Source organism: Felis catus, chromosome B2, assembly GCF_018350175.1.
Source record: "Felis catus isolate Fca126 chromosome B2, F.catus_Fca126_mat1.0, whole genome shotgun sequence".
Taxonomy (NCBI): Eukaryota; Metazoa; Chordata; class Mammalia; order Carnivora; family Felidae; genus Felis; species Felis catus.
The window spans coordinates 127,955,920-127,976,780 of NC_058372.1; the positions used below are offsets into that span (position 1 = coordinate 127,955,920).

The 20,861-nt window shown below is 36.8% G+C and overlaps 1 protein-coding gene across 5 annotated transcripts in view; it reads left to right on the forward strand.

Moving 5' to 3' along the window:
- The window catches only part of ADGRG6 (adhesion G protein-coupled receptor G6), a 142,803-nt gene that overhangs the window by 83,687 nt on the left and 38,255 nt on the right, over positions 1 to 20,861 (forward strand). For all 5 annotated transcript variants that reach the window (XM_006932061.5, XM_019831321.3, XM_006932062.5 and 2 more), the window contains 8 exons: positions 4,175 to 4,260; positions 8,321 to 8,373; positions 9,356 to 9,418; positions 12,514 to 12,656; positions 15,927 to 16,038; positions 17,371 to 17,435; positions 17,882 to 18,092; positions 19,327 to 19,498. In XM_006932061.5, coding sequence (XP_006932123.2) covers positions 4,175 to 4,260; positions 8,321 to 8,373; positions 9,356 to 9,418; positions 12,514 to 12,656; positions 15,927 to 16,038; positions 17,371 to 17,435; positions 17,882 to 18,092; positions 19,327 to 19,498 — 905 coding nt within the window. The remainder of the gene's footprint in view (positions 1 to 4,174; positions 4,261 to 8,320; positions 8,374 to 9,355; positions 9,419 to 12,513; positions 12,657 to 15,926; positions 16,039 to 17,370; positions 17,436 to 17,881; positions 18,093 to 19,326; positions 19,499 to 20,861) is intronic.

The window sequence follows — 20,861 nt, forward strand, 5'->3', positions numbered from 1 at the left end:
TCAACAAAGCGAGCAAATGTTAGAATCAGTTAAAATGGTTTGACTTGACTACATTAGAGGGAAAAACCTAATTTAGATGATTCTGGATAAAAAATGCAGTCCTAGCATTTAAAAATATTCAAAAGTCATCATGTGGTAGAAATATTCTCAAAATCACGTCCTCCAATCTGTGTACCATCTGAACAATTTTTACCATATATTTAGCCACCTATACTATTGATTTAATAGGTTTTGTTCCTAAATCGACTCACATTTTTACTTAAGCATTTGTGTTTATTTGGGAAAATTGATATTGCTGTTGTAACACTGTTGTAAAATAGAAATGAAAAATGAAAATGAATATAATGAAAACAATATTATTAAATTCTCTCCATCTCCTATTGTTTTCTTGTATCTCTACACCTTCACTACGCCTTCACTATCTTTTTAAAAAGGGAGAGTAACAAAGTGTTAGAGGCAAACTGTAATCTAATTAATATTTTTTCTTTGATGTAGTCAAGTTAGAAATAATTGGAAAGAGAATTACTTGTTCACCTTGTGAATAAATGGAACTTAAGGTCATGTCTAAATCATTCACATACTGTCAGCAACTCCAGATACACTTCTCTTATTCCTCGGGAAATGGATACAGTAAACATTCTCAGGCTTATCATGATCTGATATATTAGAGAATCCTATTTTGTTGACTGTAAGAAAGATAGGTACAGCTATCAAATTTGTCATTTATCTATCGTACCCAATCCTTTAAACTCCAGACTATCGAAGAGTTTTGCTGAGTCTACCAATGATGATATGCTGGTGTAGGGGGTGGGCAGGGATCGAGATTGACAGACAGACTTCTTCAGTGTATCGATGAAATGCGTTTTCCTAGACTTTGTGAAATGTTCCTATGTAAACTTCCTTTTGTTATTTTCAATAGGACTTTGATACCTCAGATTGTATACTAGGAAAATCTTTAAGTTAGTTTTCATAAACAGATATTTCAGTCTGTAACGGATAACCGAGGTATTCCCACAAATAATTTTTTTGTGCCTTTTACATTACATTCTTAAGGAAAGCTCTTGAGTCAGTTATTATTTGCATACCAAATCTTATTTTCTGTGCTTGAAGCATCACTCCAGTGCCCCTGGATATTAAATTTTGTGGGGTCAACACAAGTAACCCAAGCAAGGAACTAACTCTGTTAGTCCTTATTATTGTTCAAAAAAACCTAGCTTACAAGTATTCATTGTACCACTGCTTCCAGTTTCTTAACATAAATTTACTCTCTGGATGTATGTATGGACCAGACAATCATTCTAGCTTTACATTCTTGTTATCTACAGAAATAGTGTGTATAGGATGAGCAGGACTCCAGTCTTCTTATAAATACTACTTATGTGTTATAATTGCCTCATCACTGGTCCAAAGACATCATTTTGACTCTAAAATAACATTTGGTTTATATTTTAACATCTGTCTTTTCAAATAAATATTTTAAAATCTGCCTTTCAAACCTATATTTCACACCCTTCAATATAGAATAAAGTAGTCTCGTTTCTATATCTTTTAAGAAACTCTGAAAAGGGTGTTAAGGACCAAAAAAATGATTAATTGGAGAAAGACCTATAGACAGCAATAGCATTTTGATGCCACGTCTGTAATGATAAGCAATGATTTCTGCTTTGAAGTCCTGCATGGATGAAAGAGTTATCTAATTGTAAAATGGATATACTCTTAAATACTTTTTTTCCCCCCAAGAAATGTCTATCATGAATTCTTCTGGCTTGGATGCCATTAGTAGGATAATACATACAGCTTTTGAAGTCTCTGGAATATATGAAAATTTGTAATAGGCTTTTCTAATGAGACACTGTGAGAGTTGTTACATCTATAGAGGACCACTTGACCTCTAGAATGACATGGGAAAGCCTGCCTTAGTGTGTCTTAATTGTGTATTTTCTGCAATGGCAATGCTTAAGCCAATTATTTTGCTGCAAACCAAAACCCTTCTTACCAGTTCTTTGGTGGACATTTTATCTAGTGTTGACAGTCCACTCCTGGGCATTTCTCATGTTTAGTTGTTGACTGTGTTATTCAGCAATTTTAAGTAAGTTTAACAAGTAGACTCCCTTGAGTATATGGATACTTCATTCCAAGGCTTCTAAAAAGAAATGACTTTGAAAGTAATCTATAACACAGGATAATCTTTAACACAAGATGTTAGGTTGTTTTCTGTGTTCACATATTTTATTTGCTGTAAGCAATATAACTCTAGGGAGAGTACTATATAAATTCATTTAGATTATCTCTGATATTGGAGGTCTTTCTCCTTTATAAATAACAGCAAATTGAAAAATGAGGCAGCAGATATCTAAAATTTAAATAAAAACATCTTAAATGTTTCCAAAACGTTTCAGAAATCTCAGTGATTAAAAATAATGATTTTTAGTATTTTGCAATATTTTCCTGAGAAGGAAAGAATACTGGTCTTAAACACATGCTTTACGTCTCCATCTAGTGGTGGCTTTTCAGCTACTCTGCTGGCACAAGTGAACATTCCCAGAATTGTCCTTAGGATCCTGGAATAACTCTGGGACCTCTGCAATTTGAATTCCTTCTTTCAGAATATCCATAATTTTATATGATGAGACATACAGTCTGAATGGGTTTTGTTAATCTGAATTATTATCATTTTTTTTGAATATATTCCTCTAAGTATTTTAAATTCAGAATATTTTTAGAGGAACATAAAATCAACTTCATTAAAATACCTGAAGAGTTTTAGAAGCTGAAATAACCTAGTCTGCATAAGTTAAACCCACTTGTCCTTGGACTTGTACCAATTTCATGTATTTAGATTATTACCTCTGGGAGCGGCAAAGGTTTTAGTATGAGATTCTGACCCCATACTGGAAAAACATTCCTTTGGTAGTGGGACTGGAATTTGCATTTTGGTAGATATGGGGATTTCCAGAGGCAGAGTTTTATGTATTTTCTACTGACTTTCCAAATTTTTCATTAAATCTATTCCCCAACAGTATTTAAATTATATACTTTCTACATTTTCTATGCATACTTTCCTGAAGACTTACCAAAATATAAGCATGAAGAAAGATGATTGACAAAATAATGGAGAATCAATTCGTTTCTATATATAACCTAACATATTTTAAAATGATATTTTTCTCATTAGCTATTTATAGTAAGGTATCCTATAACACACATCTAGAGAGATTCAGCAAACCTTGGGTGGTGACTTTGATTTGCATTTACAAAAAAAAAATACATCAGACTACTTTAAAGATCCCCAAAAGAAAAAAGCAGAACCTTCTTCACATAAAGTTTTCTTTTAAAGCAACTTAGTCCAGTTAAAATTCTATCTGCAAATATTCTTTCTTCCCTCCCCCCTTTATTTTGATACAAGCAACTATATTTATGGAATTTTGATGAAAAATCTGGTGAATGACTTAGAAGTAAACGCTGTGGGGGGGGGGGTGGAGAATAAGGAGCAGTGGGGAACAAATATGTGTGTATCTGTTCTTTTTCAAGCTAACTTCTGCCCATCATCCCACTTAAGTTTTCACCCCCCAAACCCTGTCATTCTTTATAAGGTACAAAAAAAATGATAATTTCTTATTACATGAGATCAAATTGTACATGAGAAAGTCATGAAAAAATTAGAGTAAATATCCAAAATCTATAGAATTAAAGAAACATATATAGGTGATAATGTAGGAGAAATGGGTTATTTCTCAGAATAAACTAATTGATAACTCTTGCTAAGCAGTTGCAAAGGTCAATGAGCATTAAGTCAAAATATCTCAACTTTTCTGTACCTGTGTAGAAAGTGTTTTTTTTTTTTTTTTTTTTTTTTAGTTTTTAGTTTTTTCTTAATCAAAGTGTAGTTGACACACAATGTTAGTTTCAGGTATTCCACAAGTCTGTGTGTGATGCTGTGCTCACTGAAAGTGTAGCTACCATCTATCAACACACAACACTATTACAATACTATTGATGGTATTTTCTATACTGTACCTTTTATTACTGTGACTTATTCTGTAACTAGAAGCCTGTTTCTCCAACAGAAGTCATTTCTGTTACATTGTGTGAAGTTGTGTGATTGTATATTTAAATTGATAATTGTAGGACTATAAAAGATAATTAACGGCTAAATCCTATTTCCAATGGACAGATGGAATTATCTTTAGAATTTCCATAGTGATTCAAAACATCCTTCATCACCCTGAGGTTAAAGTACAGAACAAGGTGGCAGAATGGGTAAGTGAACTTATATAATTTCTTTTGTGATTTGAAACCTTTAACCTCTGGAAACCTGCAAAGGAATCTACTGTCTGGGTTATTGAGTCCGTAGATCATACTGAAACGCAGACACTGTTCCTTATGCTTACTATAGACATAGAAGTAAGGTGTATGCTGATTTATACTGAGGGAGTGACATTTGAATCAAGGACAAGCCTCATAGATGATTAATGTCTAAATAAGGAAAGTACCACACAAATAGAAATATATTTTGATAGTTATCTTTATTTACTATTATATCCCTACATTTTCAGCATAGCTTTAAAAAGTAGATTCTATATTTTTTATTTAATTGTTTGAATGTTTGATTCATAAACCAAAAAGTATAACAAAATATATCGTGAAAGTACTCTGACCATCTTTGTAGCTCATCTCCCTGGAGACCAACCCATCTGCTTAGAAGTCATTGTTAGTTTTTCTTGTTTGTTCCCCCGCCCTGAATTTCTTTGTGCATATAAAAGAAAACAAGGCTATATATTCTTGGGGTATCTGGGTGGCTCAGTTGGTTAACTGTCCGACTTTGGGTCAGGTCATGATCTCATAGTTCATGAATTCGAGCCCTGTATCAGTCTCTGTGCTGATAGCACAGCAGAGCCTGCTTTGGATCCTCTGTTTCCCCTCTCTCTCTCTGCCCCTCCCCCCCTTTCTTAAAAATAAATAAACATTTTTTAAAAGGACTATAGATTTGTATTTGTCCTCCTGTTTTTCACGAAGAGCATATCTTACATATCATTGTACTTATTTTTGTAATTGCCAGGTTTCCATCAAAGTACACAGAGACCTTCCTTATCTAAGTTTTCTTTTTATTCTTTTTTAAAGGTGCATAGTATTCCATTATGTGACTGTCTGGTCATTTAAGTCTTCTGTTTTTGTTTTTGTTTTTGTTTTTTTTAATCTATCTTTATTTTTGAGAGAGAGAGACAAAGTGTGAGCAGGGGAGGAGCAGAGAGAGAGGGAGACACAGAATCCGAAGCAGGCTCCAGGCCCTGAGCTGTCAGCACAGAGCCCTATGCAGGGCTCGAACTCACAAACTGTGAGATCATGACCTGAGCTGAAGTCAGAGGCTCAACCGACTGAGCCACCCAGGCACCCCTTAAGTCTTCTGTTGAGGGAGATTTAGGTTATGCTAATTTATTTAATCGGTATTCTATTAATGAAAATTTTGGTAATTTCCAATTTAAAAAAATCAGCATTTTATTTTATTTTCCTTATAGATACCACATATCGTTTTTTAATTTTCATCTCCAAAACAAAAATTTTGTTTTCCATAGGCTTCTATTTTTTCTATTTTATTTTCTATCTATAGTATACAGTGGGACTTTGTACTGCTTTATATACAGCACTACTACAGTTCACACAGTTTTTGTGATTGAAGTCACTCGAGTATACATTTTGAAGAAAAATGGGTTTTCTTATGCTGAAGCCTGGCAAATATGCCGTTCGTAGCAAAACAAGGCTAAATACATTGAGAGGTAGTGGTGACTGTCTAATCTATCTGTCTGTCTATCTGTCAATCATCTATCATCTATCTATCATCTGTCTTTCTATCTAAAGAATAACTGATATGACAAAACAGTCTTATTTTGAAGAGTCCATCATAAGAAAAGCCTTATTTTGAATATGCTTTAAAACAAGTTGACCACAGGAAACAATAGTATGTAATTAAAAATTCTGTTACAAACTTGAGGGGAGGAGTGAAATTGTCTAATAATGACAAATGCTGCTGTTGACTTTTTGGACTGGCATATTAAAGCCAGTAACGAATTGAAACACTAGGATATATGTATCATTTCTTTTTTTTTTTATATGAAATTTATTGACAAATTGGTTTCCATACAACACCCAGTGCTCATCCCAAAAGGTGCCCTCCTCAATACCCATCACCCACCCTCCCCTCCCCCCCACCCCCATCAACCCTCAGTTTGTTCTCAGTTTTTAACAGTCTCTTATGCTTTGGCTCTCTCCCACTCTAACCTGTTTTTTTTTTTTTTCCTTCCCCTCCCCCATGGGTTCCTGTTAAGTTTCTCAGGGTCCACATAAGAGTGAAACCATATGGTATCTGTCTTTCTCTGTATGGCTTATTTCACTTAGCATCACACTCTCCAGTTCCATCCACGTTGCTACAAAAGGCCATATTTCATTTTTTCTCATTGCCACGTAATATTCCATTGTGTATATAAACCACAATTTCTTTATCCATTCATCAGTTGATGGACATTTAGGCTCTTTCCATAATTTGGCTATTGTTGAGAGTGCTGCTATGAACATTGGGGTACAAGTGGCCCTATGCATCAGTACTCCTCTATCCCTTGGATAAATTCCTAGCAGTGCTATTGCTGGGTCATAGGGTAGGTCTATTTTTAATTTTCTGAGGAACCTCCACACTGCTTTCCAGAGCGGCTGCACCAATTTGCATTCCCACCAACAGTGCAAGAGGGTTCCCGTTTCTCTACATCCTCTCCAGCATCTATAGTCTCCTGATTTGTTCATTTTGGCCACTCTGACTGGCGTGAGGTGATACCTGAGTGTGGTTTTGATTTGTATTTCCCTGAGAAGGAGCGATGCTGAACATCTTTTCATGTGCCTGTTGGCCATCCGGATGTCTTCTTTAGAGAAGTGTCTATTCATGTTTTCTGCCCATTTCTTCACTGGGTTATTTGTTTTTCGGGTGTGGAGTTTGGTGAGCTCTTTATAGATTTTGGATACTAGCCCTTTGTCCGATATGTCATTTGCGAATATCTTTTCCCATTCCGTTGGTTGCCTTTTAGTTTTGTTGGTGGTTTCCTTTGCTGTGCAGAAGCTTTTTATCTTCATAAGGTCCCAGTAATTCACTTTTGCGTTTAATTCCCTTGCCTTTGGGGATGTGTCGAGTAAGAGATTGCTACGGCTGAGGTCAGAGAGGTCTTTTCCTGCTTTCTCCTCTAAGGTTTTGATGGTTTCCTGTCTCACATTTAGGTCCTTTATCCATTTTGAGTTTATTTTTGTGAATGGTGTGAGAAAGTGGTCTAGTTTCAACCTTCTGCATGTTGCTGTCCAGTTCTCCCAGCACCATTTGTTAAAGAGGCTGTCTTTTTTCCATTGGATGTTCTTTCCTGCTTTGTCAAAGATGAGTTGGCCATACGTTTGTGGGTCTAGTTCTGGGGTTTCTATTCTATTCCATTGGTCTATGTGTCTGTTTTTTATGTATCATTTCTAAATGGAGAGCAGCTTTCCTAAAAATCCCTCTGGAAGTGATACACAAATAGGAAGATTTCATATCAGTAAAGAAATCCCATTTGTGATTGTATTGGACAATGTAATTGTTACTTATACTGAGAAGAATCTGTTCCTTCTTTAAAAAGTCTGATGCTCAGACCCATGAGGCTGTTAAATAGCCACACAATAATAAACATAGTTCCCAATAATATTGAACTCATTTTGTTTTTTTAAAAGGTTTGTATTGTTAATTTGTAATTATTCTTACTAATATCCTTATGAGATGATAGTTACTAGAAAAAGATGTGTTACTGCTACAGCGTTTGTTGAATGAGGAATACGAAGCTGTTTATTGTGCTAATCCTCCTATGTACCCTCTTACAACTGTGTAGCGTTCAGTCTGTGGGCTAATTTGAAGAACCATTATAGTGGAGCCCATTATAATACAGGCTAGAGAGGAAAGTATACTGTTTCCAGACAGACTTGGGATTCAGTCTGGAATCTGCTACCTCTTAGTTGAGGACATTGGGCAAGCTATTTCTCTCCATGAAGCTCAGTTTCTTCATAAATAAGGGTGAAGGAGTAGATAATACCTATCTCATTAGTTGTTGTGAGATTGAAGAAATAACCTTTGCAAAGTTCTTGGCATATAATGATCCAGTAACTGTTATCTTCACCTTTCTTTCACTCTGGCTCTCTGGGATTTTCCCAGGGCATTATTCCAATAACAGCTTATCTTTTGGGAGGGAAGAAACTCGATTCAGATTTTTTTTTTTTTTAGAAAGTATTATCAAAGCTCACTCTTTCCCATTGTATTTTTCAGCTCAATTTAACCTTCCAAAATTGGAACTACACTGTTTATGTGGTCAATATCAGGTAATGACAGAATTAATTATTTAAGAAATAAAAAGTAATTTATTTACTTATTTATTTAAGTAAGTAAAAAGTCTCATTTAACGCTATGCTCTCTCTCTCTGGTTATACCCCACACACACACAGCACAAGTACACACATACACACATGCACCATATTTATAATCTTTCTAAAACAACAACTCTATATTTTGTGATTTCTGTGCACAAAAATCTTTAGGGCTGTAGCAATTTGTTTTAATTTTTTGATCATGGATCTCAACCTTTAAAAAAAATTAGTATGTATTCCCAAAATATGTTTGCGATTTTAAATAAATTTGTGTGTGTGCATTACTTAGCCAGTATATGTTATAATATACTATCAATTAAAAGAAGATAATCACATATACATAGAAGTCCTGTTAGTTTCATCTCACACCCCAGTGGACCATCTGTAGCACCCCAATTTGGAGACTGTTTTTCTGTTAGATGAGATATCTATAGTCTGCACCTAGCTTTTCAAAAATATCTTTTACTATTATATTTAAATACTATAACTGCCTAGGAAATAGTATAATCCACATATCCTCCTCTGCACCTTGTTTCCATAGTTTTATTCTTAGTTTTCAAAAGTATGTTTCATGAAACCTAGATGTGTATTCTGTGAACCCAACAAATGTCGTTAACACAGAAGAAGGATCACATGTTGAATTAGCCCGGAAGTACATTCTTAAGCTGAGTGCATCTCTAGATATCTGAACATCTCATATTCTTTAGTATACTAACATATGTTGTAAATCTTAAAATCTTGGCACACGGCTGCCAAACTTACTTGACCATGGAGCCGTTTGTTCTCAGACATGTGAAAGAACTATACTTTCAGGACACATATTTGGAAATAGTGGCCTAGAATGTTCATTTTGCTTCTTTTTTTCACCTCCTCAAATTGTGTTGTTGATGATGTGGCAGATGAGGTTGATAATGAATGTACATATTTGTATTTATAGTTTTCACCTGAGCACTGGAGAGGACAAGATTAAAGTCAAGAGAAGCATTGGAAATGATCCAAGGTAACACCGACAAAGTCTTAACAGAAAGTGTAACATCCTTTCTTTCACCTGTTTTGACTGTCTGGTAGAGAAATGAGAATAATGAAATATAGGAGGGAAACATTTTAATCAAGTAGCACTTTTATTTCTTTAGCACTAATACACACTGTTTTTTTTTTTTTCTTGTAGTCAAAACCATCAAATAATAGAGTGGATGGAAATGTACATCTGATGAAAAATAATTCAGAAGTAGAACACTTAAAATGTCTGAGTTTTTATATTTAGTATTTCTAGCTAGTTTATGATAACCCATTACATCTTATTTGAAATTTCAAAAAGACCATCAAAGAAAAAAAGATAGTTAAAGCTTATGTATGGTAGCATCTAATAATATGGGTAATAGCTACTTTTCAGAAGTTTTCATTTTAAAATTCGTATCAAGACCAGGCAGGTAATTTAACAGATCTGTCCACTTTGCAGAACCCACTGGCATACACAGGCCAGCTTCAGAGGGTGGTATAATTAAAAACAACTTTAACTCCTAAATGAAATAAATTTAGCTGTGGTCAGGTAGTCTATTACATCTCCAAAGAAGAAAAAAAAAGGAGTTGAAAAGGAAAAGTTCATGTAATTCTTACTCCGTTTCAATTGACTGAACTGATTTTATAGATTTACAACAGTAATGATGGAATATACTTCTTTTAAGGTGATGTATTCTTACTAGAAGACAAAAATAGAATTTCATATGAAAGTTAACCAGAGAATTTCTTCTTACTTTTTTTTTTTGTTTTCTGTTTAATATTAAAAAAGCAAATTTTTTTAAATTATAGTTGAGACTTTTCATTTCTGTGTATCTTCAACAGATTGGCTTGAAACATCCGATTAGGGAAAGAAAGTTCCTTTTCCTTTATGATCTAAAGAACAGAATAATTATGTTAATGCTATATTCTTGAATGGTGGCTGGACTTCTCTGTTTGGCCAAATAACTTTTTCTCCAACCTGTGCTGCTAGATCATATTGAGCTTGGAATAATGGATGCATGATACAGATCCCTTTGTTGGACACTTTGTCTAACAATTGGGGCAGCCAAAGTTGCGGGTGTCCTCAATGGTATATCCTCTGTAGGAAGTCAGCATTGCCCTTTTTAGTGTACCTTCTGTGATTCTTCTACTACCCAGCAATATTGAAGTCTGCCATCACTGGCATACATCAGTACCTCGGAAACTCTTGCTTGAAAGACATTTACATTCATGGAATTTCAGTTGTGTGTCAAACCAATGGGTAGCTTCACAGAAAATTAATATGGAGAGGGAACCAAGACCATATATATGGGAAAGTCCACATGTGTAGTTTTTATTTGGTATGAATCTTTGTTTCACAATTTTTTGAAACTGTTTAAAAGCTTATTGTTTGAAAAAAAAATTTAATCATTTTAAAGTTATTTACAATGTATTCTTACAGACATTCTCCCCTCTTTTTTTTTTCCTACTCTCTACTTCTCTTATGCTCATTGATAAATTTTTAGTCTCTCATAGTGTTTTCTCAAAACCACAATCTACTAGTTTTACACACACTTTTTTTCCCCAAAGTTTTCCTTTCAATTTGATTGTAACACTTAACACAGACCATAACCTCAGATAATGCTATCCTCCTCTATCGCCCAGACAGGAAACCAAAGCCGCAGAGACTGGTTTATTCAAATAAAGGGTGATTGATGGTAACAACTGATGGAACTTTGTGGAACCATGAAACAGTTTCAGTTTTCAGGATGAGAGAGGAAAATACAGAGATAAGGCCTGTGAAAATGCATGGTCATTCTTGAATTGCTGAATTTGGGTATTCAGTATCATCCCGATACATTGTGTTCATTATGTTCTCAATATTCAACAGAAGTAAAAGGTCATGTTCCCAACTCTAAGCTGTCAGTAACTAGAGTGGCAAAGCTTATCTTCCAACAATAATTTAATCATAAGATACTTTTTTTATAGGCCATTTAAAAAATTATTAAGTGATGACAGTTCACCATCATATTTATATCTGTTTGTCTTGCTCATCCTGAAATATGACTTATATATGAACACTAAGCAGTAGATCATTTTAGAGATAAATAGCTTTTCAGACTGAATTGTGAGAACAGTTCAGCACTTTGCCCTTGAGATGAGCAGATATTTAGGGGGAAAAAATAGAACTCTTCTTTAATTTCACCTGACCTTGAATAGCATAATTTCAAGGAATCTTTCTTTTTTTAGCACCACAAATATATCAGTACTCTATTTCATTTTTATTGATACCCACATAATTTTATAACTTAGATATGCCATGCCTCTCTCCTGGGAATACTTATTTCAAAAGCATTGCTACCACCTTGACTTCGGCATGTTTTGATTTCTGCTATTGACTATGGCTATGATTACAGTTGAACAGAAAATTACATTATTTTGAAATGTAGAACCACAGGTTTTTATGGGGCTTTTAGGATGCATCTCTGCTTCTCTTAGAAATATTTTCTTTTTAAAGACGTTCAAGGTCAGACAGTCTGTAGACTTCTGCAGGATGCTGGCCAATCATCATGTATATTTTAAGTATTTATTTTATAACTTTTCACCATATAACACACTTGGCAAATGCTTCATCAAGATGGAAAATCATTATTAGAGTTCGGGAGAAATTGGAACATGTTTGTAAATGGTAATTCCCTTAATAATCTTAAAGTCAAATGATCATTTTAGTCATATTTGTTGGAATTTAATTTTTCTAAAAAACTTTATTATTGGCTATAAAGAAACAATGTATAATTAGTCATAAGTGTGGCCCTTTCTTGCATGTACACTATAAATATTACTTAAAACATTTCTCAAAAGAAATGAGGTTATATGATATGATATAATAGAATTATACATGCAATAATCAATATAATCTATTCATATGTAGATATTTTTAACATTCTAATTTATCCAGTAATAGGAGTTTTTGAGTGTTGTGGCCTGTTGAGTCTCCACACTCCATGGTCATCCCTCTTACTACCATATTCAAATATACTGTTATTCCACACCCCCCTGCCCCCCAAAAAAAATCAACCAACAATTCCAACAATTACATCTGAAATGTTTTTCTAGGTTGGTGATTTGGGCCCTTCTAGTTTACAATGCTACCAACAATCCCAGTTTAGAAGGAAAAGACATTCAACAGAAGCTCTTAAAAAATAATGAGTCCTTGGATGAGGGCTTGAGGCTATATGCAGTGAGTGTAAAACAACTGGGTAAGTTCCTTTAATTTTTTAATAAGTATTCTATATAACTATTCAGGTTTAACTGAAACAGCCACAGAAATATTCTTCCATTGTGCATCATTTGGTTATTTAAAACTATTTTTTCTGATGATGAAATTCATCCTATTGGTGGCGTTGTAACAAATGGGTGACCTGGTTAACGTAAAAGACAACAACTCAACACGTATGAATCTAAGGGAATGAAAGGGGCAGAGGAGAGTTTATACTCTTGTGGGGGACATATTCTGGAAATGCTAAGAATATGAGCAAAGTGCCAGGATAGCCTTGACCAGAATTGGCTTCAGCAGCAGGAATAAAGAGTGTGTACGTGTACATCTAATGAGGTGAATCTTGGAAAAGGCAATTCCATGTAAGAAAACATCTTATGTTTTCTGTCTTCGTTAATGATACCACTGTCTCCACAGGGATAGGCCAGAAATCTGGGAGTCATCCAGGGTTTAGACTGAGTTCCCACCTAGACACGATTCACGTCCTGAGCTCCAGCCACACACGCGGGAATGCTTGCCCTTGCCCAGACATGCCATGCCCTTTTATGCCTTTCTAGGTCTGGCTCACACTGCTCTGCTCTGCTCCCACCATCCACCTGCTTCTCACACCATTGTTTTAAAGACAACCCAAAGTCATCTTTTCTGTGATGTGTTTTATGACATCGTCATGTGTAAATAGGGTCATTTGAGCCTCTACTTCATGCTGTCCAGATACCTCGAGCACTGTACAAATCAGAAGGTCATAGTGTTTGACTGGACTTGCTGACATTCTTATGGATGCTTTCCTTAAACAGGAATCTCTTCTCACTTGAGCACACATGTTAGTTTTTTTCACACCCTCACTCCCCACCTCCCCCGGAACCTAGCACATTCCCAGCACTTAAATACTTGAATAAATAAATGAATGAACTTTGATGGAACTATTTTAGAAAAATCAGTGATCACAAATATGGACAACGAAAAGTAAAGTTATTACTCTGTTGCTACGTGATTATAATTATATTACGATTAAGTGTATTCATAGAGAGAAAAGGAAACTTTGAGACTTTTCCTTAGACATGTGCAGGAGGCTGAAGCGAGGGCAGTGGGCAGCCCTCAGTCTCAAAGAAGCTGGTGTAACTGAGGCCACAATCCCGGTGTGATAAAGAAGCAGACAATCTCTGTTTCTGTGAGGAGCTACCCATATGTAATGTGTCAACATACACAGTTACAGAGAACTCAAAGAGGGCGGAATGCAAACCATCCGTGTTGTCACCACAAATAGTTTCTTCTTCTTCTTCTTCTTCTTCTTCTTCTTCTTCTTCTTCTTCTTCTCCTCCTCCTCCTCCTCCTCCTCCTCCTCCTCCTCCTCCTTCTTCTTCTTCTTCTTCTTAAGTTTATTTATTCTGAGAGAGGGAGAGAACACAAGTGGGGAGGGGCAGCAAGACGCGGGGAGAGAGAGGATTCCAAGCACTGTCAGCACGGAGCCTGATGCAAGGTTCAGATGCGTGAGACCATGACCTGAGTGAGCCAAAACCGAGAGTCAGACGCTTACCCAGACTGAGCCACCAGGCGCCCCAGCATGGACAGTTCCTGAGCCTCTGTGGGAGAGTGCTTGCTTGTTCACAGATGGGCCACCCTTTCACACATGAGTTTCCACGAGGAAGGAACGTGAGGAATAGTAGCTTACATGTGACCAGGAAGCTGTGTGAGTGTCAGCTGGCCTCGTCTTTGTTCTAGAAAGCTGAGGAAACCCGGAAAACTGTCCGCATCCCTAGATGTGTAATTTCTACTACTTTAAGTTCTGCCCTTTACTGTTTTTCTGCCCAGTGGGCCTATGAGGAAAAGTTTGTACCAATTGAAAAAAATAAAGGTCAAAACCCTGGCAATTTGAAGCCTTAGAATGTAGGTGGGAGAGTTCTTTGAATGTTCAGTTGGTGACTATAACACCAGTTCCCAACAGTCTGTCTGGTATAACTTGCTGTTTTTCAGTTCTGAAATAACAAGATTTTGTTGATCTATTGCTCTTATTCTGGTGTTTTAAGAATTGTAAAGTCTGAATCATTTATGTCATGACACTTGCCCAGAAAGTTTTCAAACAACAGGTCAGGTGATTTGAGGGTGAGGGCATGTGTGAGAGACATGTGGTGCCGGTTCACAGCTCTCTTTTTACTATCCTCTCAGCAAACTTCCAGGCAGAAGATGCTTTCTGAACAGCTGGAGATTTTTCCATAAAATATGCGAGCAACTCAATGACTACAGTATTTTATAGCCTTTTCCCTTTGGAAAAATATCATATTACATTTTGAATTTTTCAGGATCATCATTGTATGTAGGGTTTACTAATTTTTTTATTATTTTTTTACCATTGATTCATTTTTGAGAGACAGAGCATGAGTGGGGAAGGGGCAGAGAGAGGGAGACACAGAATCCAAAGCAGGTTCCAGGCTCTGAGCTGTCAGCATAGAGCCCGACATGGGGCTCGAACTCACAAACTGTGAGATCATGATCTGAGCAGAAGTCAGACTCTCAACCAACTGAGCCACCCAGGTGCCCCTAAATGTTTATTGATTTATTAAAAAAAATAATGTTTATTTATTTTTGAGAGAGAGACAGAGCATGAGTGGGAAAGGGGCAGAGGGAGAAGGAGACAGAATCTGAAGCAGGCTCCAGGCTTAAGCTGTCAGCACAGAGCCTGACGCTGGGCTCATACTCATAGCCCTGAGATCATAACCTGAGCCAAAGTCAGATGCTTAACCGACTGAGCCACCCAGGCGCCCCTATTTTTTAACTTGAGAGAGAGCGTGCGAGTGAGCAAGTGGGGGAGAGGGGCAGAGGGAGAGAGAGACAGAATCCCAGGTAGACTCCCTGCTCAGCACAGAGCCCGATGTGGGACTCGATCCTGGGACTATGAGATCATGACCTGAGTCAAAATCAAGAGTTGGACGCTCAACTGATGGAGCCACACAGGTGCCCTTGTAGTGTTAATTTTTTGAATAAACCTTTATTTTACTAATTTTGTCTGCTAATAATTTACATTAGAATAAGGATGTATGTTTCATGATTCTACTCCCATACAGGTGTGACTTTGATTTGGATAATTTTTGTGTCTGAAATGTGCTAAGTGTTGAAAATTCTGAACATAAAAGCTAGTATTGCAGTATTACGTGAAACAAATACCTAATTCCCAATGTCGTCATTTTGCTCTCATCTTGCACCTCTGCACTTCAAAGAATAGATTAACCTTTCTGTGTTGGTTGCTATTTTCACATAGGTTTATGTTATGCCGATGAGGATCCCAAAGGCTATCAATGGCCACTCATCCCACCGTCTGTATACAACTTCCCTTGTCCAGGGAAGCAAGGCTTTTATGCTTCAAGGACATGGTAATGCTTTTATTGAATCCTGCCAGTAAAGCTCCACATTATCCACCTCCACATTTGTGCTGTGCCGTTGTTCCCATGTGTCACATATTGATAGGAAAGGGCAGGAAAGTCTGCGAATACCTAAATCATTCACTTCAAGGAGGGCAAAGATGATGTTACCAAAAAAAGCTTTTTACTCTAAGCAACAGGCTGATTCAGGCTTTTCCAAAGAAAGATGGGGAGATCTGGAAACCAGAGTGTGTCTGTAGAGCAAAGCACCTTGTATATGGATGAATAAAGCGCCTGCTCACAGCTTTGGAACATGTAGCTGAAATTCCAAGACTTTAAAAAAAATTCTTTTTTTAATGTTTATGTATGTATGTATTTTTTTTTTGAGAGAGAGAGAGACAGAGTGCGAGTGGGGGAAGGGGCAAAAAGAGAGGGAAACACAGACTCTGAAGCAGGCTCCAGGCCCTGAACTGTTAGCACAGAACCCAACGCAGGGCTTAAACCCATGAACTGTGAGATCATGACCTGAGCCAAAGTCGGACGCTTAACCCACTGCGCCACCCGGGCACCTCTGAAATTCTAAGACTTTTAAACAATTTGGAGGGGGAAGGAGGCAGAAAAAGAGGGAAATAAAGTCAGAATGCAGGTGAGGGCAGGCTGCTAATGGAGACTGTCAGGGTGTAGATTTTCCCTAAGTGTTTAATAGAAACCCCAGAGACGGGTCAATGGCAGGGGATTCAGTGAAGAGCAAGTTGGACCCAGTTCTTCATGCTCTACCTCACCCCCTAGCGAAGAATTTTCTCGCAGGGGTAGAGGGGTTCAGAAATGGAAAGTGCCCAGACCTTGCACCCTCTGCCGCGTTTGGTTCATGCTAGGGAGGAAAGAAGGGTCTTCAGAGAGTCACTGACCCTAGTTTGAAACAAAGCTGTACCTCTTCTTGGCTGTGAGACTGGAATATTCTTTGGTTTCTCTTTTTCCTCACCTATAAAGTATGGATTATAATCTGCTATACAGGGTTATGGGTAATCAATCAGATTTTATCTGAAAAGTTCTCAAAGAGGTATCTGACCTGTGTTACCAAATATGCTTTTAACCTCAGTAACCTGATATATTCTAGCTTAGGATGTCGGCTGTTGCTAGTATTTTGTTTCTAGGATGCATGGCTTCTGGTTTTTTTCTAGTAAGAATTCTTAGTAGGAGTTTTATTTCAATATATTGCAGTTTTATTTTCAAATGAAATTTACCTAGCTATCAAGGCAGATTTAAAAACTTATTATTAACTAATTTTGTCAGTTATAATGTCATTTATGCCAAATAGTTGAACGATCTTGTTTTGTTCCATAGTTACCGTGACCTTGCCAACACATCTTTAGCCTACTGGGGGCCTCCTGACATCTCTAATTGTTCAAGTAAGTGAGCAATTTTTCTTCAGTTCTTAAAGGCAAAATGAAATGACTTCATCCTCTTTATCCTCTTCCGACATATTTTTCTGCTTTGTCATAGCCATTGTGATTAAAAGCTAAGCAAATGATTGTTTCACTTAAGGTAGAAAATTCTGTTTTTTCCTGATTTTAACTTTCTGTTCTGTTTATTCTATCAGAGATTGAAAATAATAAGACAGTTTTAGAGAAGACATAAAATATAAACTGATATTTGTGTCAGTGTCTTATAGTTGTGTATTATTTTTAAACAGTAGGTATAAACTTATTTTTTGTGATTCTGGGGACATTTCTCTTAGAACTGTATATGAAAATAGGTTCCTTCAAAGTTGAGACTATGAAGTGAAATATCATAATAGGTTTTGGATTCCTGAAATATTCAAAACTTTGTGTGTTGTTTTTCTGCCTTTTTTTAGGGGAAGCAAATGAAGTAGCCAACCAGATTTTAAATTTAACTGGTGATGGGCAGACCCTAAGCTCAGCCAATATTACCAGCATTGTAGAGCAGGTCAAAAGGATTGTGAATAAAGAAGAAAACATTGATATAATGCTTGGTTCAACTTTAATGAATATATTTTCTAATATCTTAACCAGTCCAGACAGTGACTTGCTTGAGTCTTCTTCTGAGTAAGTGTTCTTTGATTCTTTTGGAGAACAAAATGTATTGGATACATGTTATATAATTTCTCACTTATCTGAATGCTTGGTACCCAGCTTTCATAATTTATTTATTTTTTAAGTTTATTTGCTTTTGAGAGAGAAAACACATGTGCACGTGAGTTGCCGGAAGGGCAGAGAGAGAGGGAGGGAGAATCCCAAGCAGGCTCTGTGCTGATAGCGTGGAGCCCAACGTGGGGCTCGAACCCACGGACCCATGAGATCATAGCCTGAGCTGAAATCAAGAGTTGGGTGCTTAGTTGACTGAGCCACCTAGGTGCCCCTCAGCTTTCATAATTTAAATGTCCATAAGACCCATTTATATTTCTCAAGATAATTCACAAAGTGAACTTCAAAGTTCTCTATTTTCTTTTTTGAGAAATATAATCTACAAAATGATTAGGATTGTCCATCTGCCAAAATATATAAATAGCTGCAGGAAGACATAATCAATATTTCATTTTTCATCTGAAAGAATGTTTACTGGAATTAATTCACAAGATAAGCTATTATATATATTAGCTGATGTCACTTTGCAAAGGAGACACTTAGTGAACAATCCACTCACATCTATTTGGCATAACTTGGTGACTGTCAGTTCTGTCCTACAGACTGACATAGAAATGCTGTAGCTGTGTGATCGTTGTACTTTGGGAATGAAAATGCCAAGGGCAGGGTGATCTGTACCTGTTTTTACACAACTAGTTTTCATCCATTTATTTCATTTAATGTGTTAATATTTCTTCTGTTTCCTTCCTTTCAAACAAATTTCTTCAATGAAAATTTTATGTTTTTACAACGTACTTTCAAACTTACCTTATCTTTGTAAAGATAGCAAACATTTTTTATAGTGTCTTAGAGTTTAAGAAATGCTTTCACACATTATTTTCTTTGATTCTCACTCAGTTATAAAGTAGAAAAGGTATTTTTATACAAGAAAAAAAGCCTAAGAGTTGAAAAACAGTATCTTTTTAGGATGATTTAATTGTTGGTATTTCTTAAAGCATAATATTTCTCCTGAGGATGCATTCATCACTATTATTCTGTGTTTTAACTGATGTTATTATGATTTGGGGTGTCAATATTCATGTTAGGATCAGAAAATTTAAAGACAATTTTATTTAGTTTCTATTTTGTCCTACAAGTCACATGTGCACAAGTTTGTAAAACATGTTACTTAAGAGTGGTGTTGTCATTTCCTTAGAGCTTTAAAAACAATTGATGAGTTGGCCTTCAAGATAGACCTAAATAGCACATCACGTGTGAATATTACAACTCGGAATTTGGCGCTTGGAGTATCGTCCCTGTCCCCAGGGACAAATGAAATTTCAAATTTTAGCATCGGTCTACCAAGCAATAATGAATCCTATTTCCAGGTAATGAGCCAATGGTTTCTTTAATTCTAATTAATTAGGCAAACAAAGACTGATCTGATCACTTGCCAGTTTCTGCTTCAAGATCTTGGGTGGTGGGGTGGCAGGCAGATGGGTCAGAATGTTTGGTAAGGTTGTCGGTAGCAGTAGCCACAGTTATTTGGACACTGAGATGTCCTTTCAGAACCTGGGTGACAGGGTGGTCAGCTTATGTTCTACCAGAGGTGATAATAGAAGGAAGTGTTAAACCACGACTGGGAACTGCCCTATTGAGAGTGGGGGAGGGCATCAGTTCAATCAGAAGAAAGGGCTGTATTAAGGCCCCAGGTGGGAAGAAGCTTTGTGTATTCTCTTTGCCAGTGGTTGTCCAGCTGCATTGTATCCCCTGGAGGACTTGTCAAAACAGATTGCAGGGTCCCATCCCCAGAGATTCTAATTTAGTAGGTCCTGGGTGGATCTCCAGAGTTTGCACTCTGAACAATTTCTCAGGTATTGGTGATTCTGCTGGTCTTTGAACGAACTCAACTGGTTCATGAAGCCTGGGAATGGTAGGCAGTGATGAGGCTGGGCCGGAAAGCTGGGCCAGATTAGTGGAGAGCCACTCTGACCTGTTGAAGCGACCTTTTAGCAAATATTTTTCAGGTTCCTACTGTGTGTGTGTGTGTGTGTGTGTGTTAGGGTCCTACTGTGTGTGTGGGCAAATGAAATGTCACAACATCATCCTTGACATAGGAGAACACATTAAGGGGCATGTACTACCACTCAACTGCGGACATAAACCAAGATAAAATATTTTAAAATCTGGTTAAAAGGAAGATTCCTCAAGATTCTTCTTGAGAGTATGGGCTCTTTTGGATAATTCTGTTTCACATTTAAGGGTGAAAACTCGGTCAGCCTCAGTCTCATCCCACGTCCATTTGCGGGAAGATACTCTTTGGCGTGACCCGCGGGTTCAGGGAAAACGATATCCAAGAGTATTCACCAAACTTCAGCTGCTTCCTCTACCCAGAGATACTTATTCTCAGCAATCAGACAAACTAACTCCAATCTTTTTTTTTTTTGTAGTTATTTCACTATGTGTTTTGAGAAAAGCTCAAAATCTATTAAGTGTAAATCTAACTCATTTTTTAAAATGTTAACTGATTTGTAGACTTCTCATTTTGCCTTAGTTAAAATCAGTGCATCTTCCATTTTTCCACCTTTGCAAAACTCAGATGAGACCCAGGCCTTTGTCTGTAGCCATTCATTCAGGAGGGCAGTGCCTACAGTGGAGGTAAAGGGGAGCCCTGGCCCTGGCCAAGTGCTGTTCTCCTGCCTTGTTCAGTATGTATGTGGGGTAGTTATCACTGTGATTTGTCATTAGTCA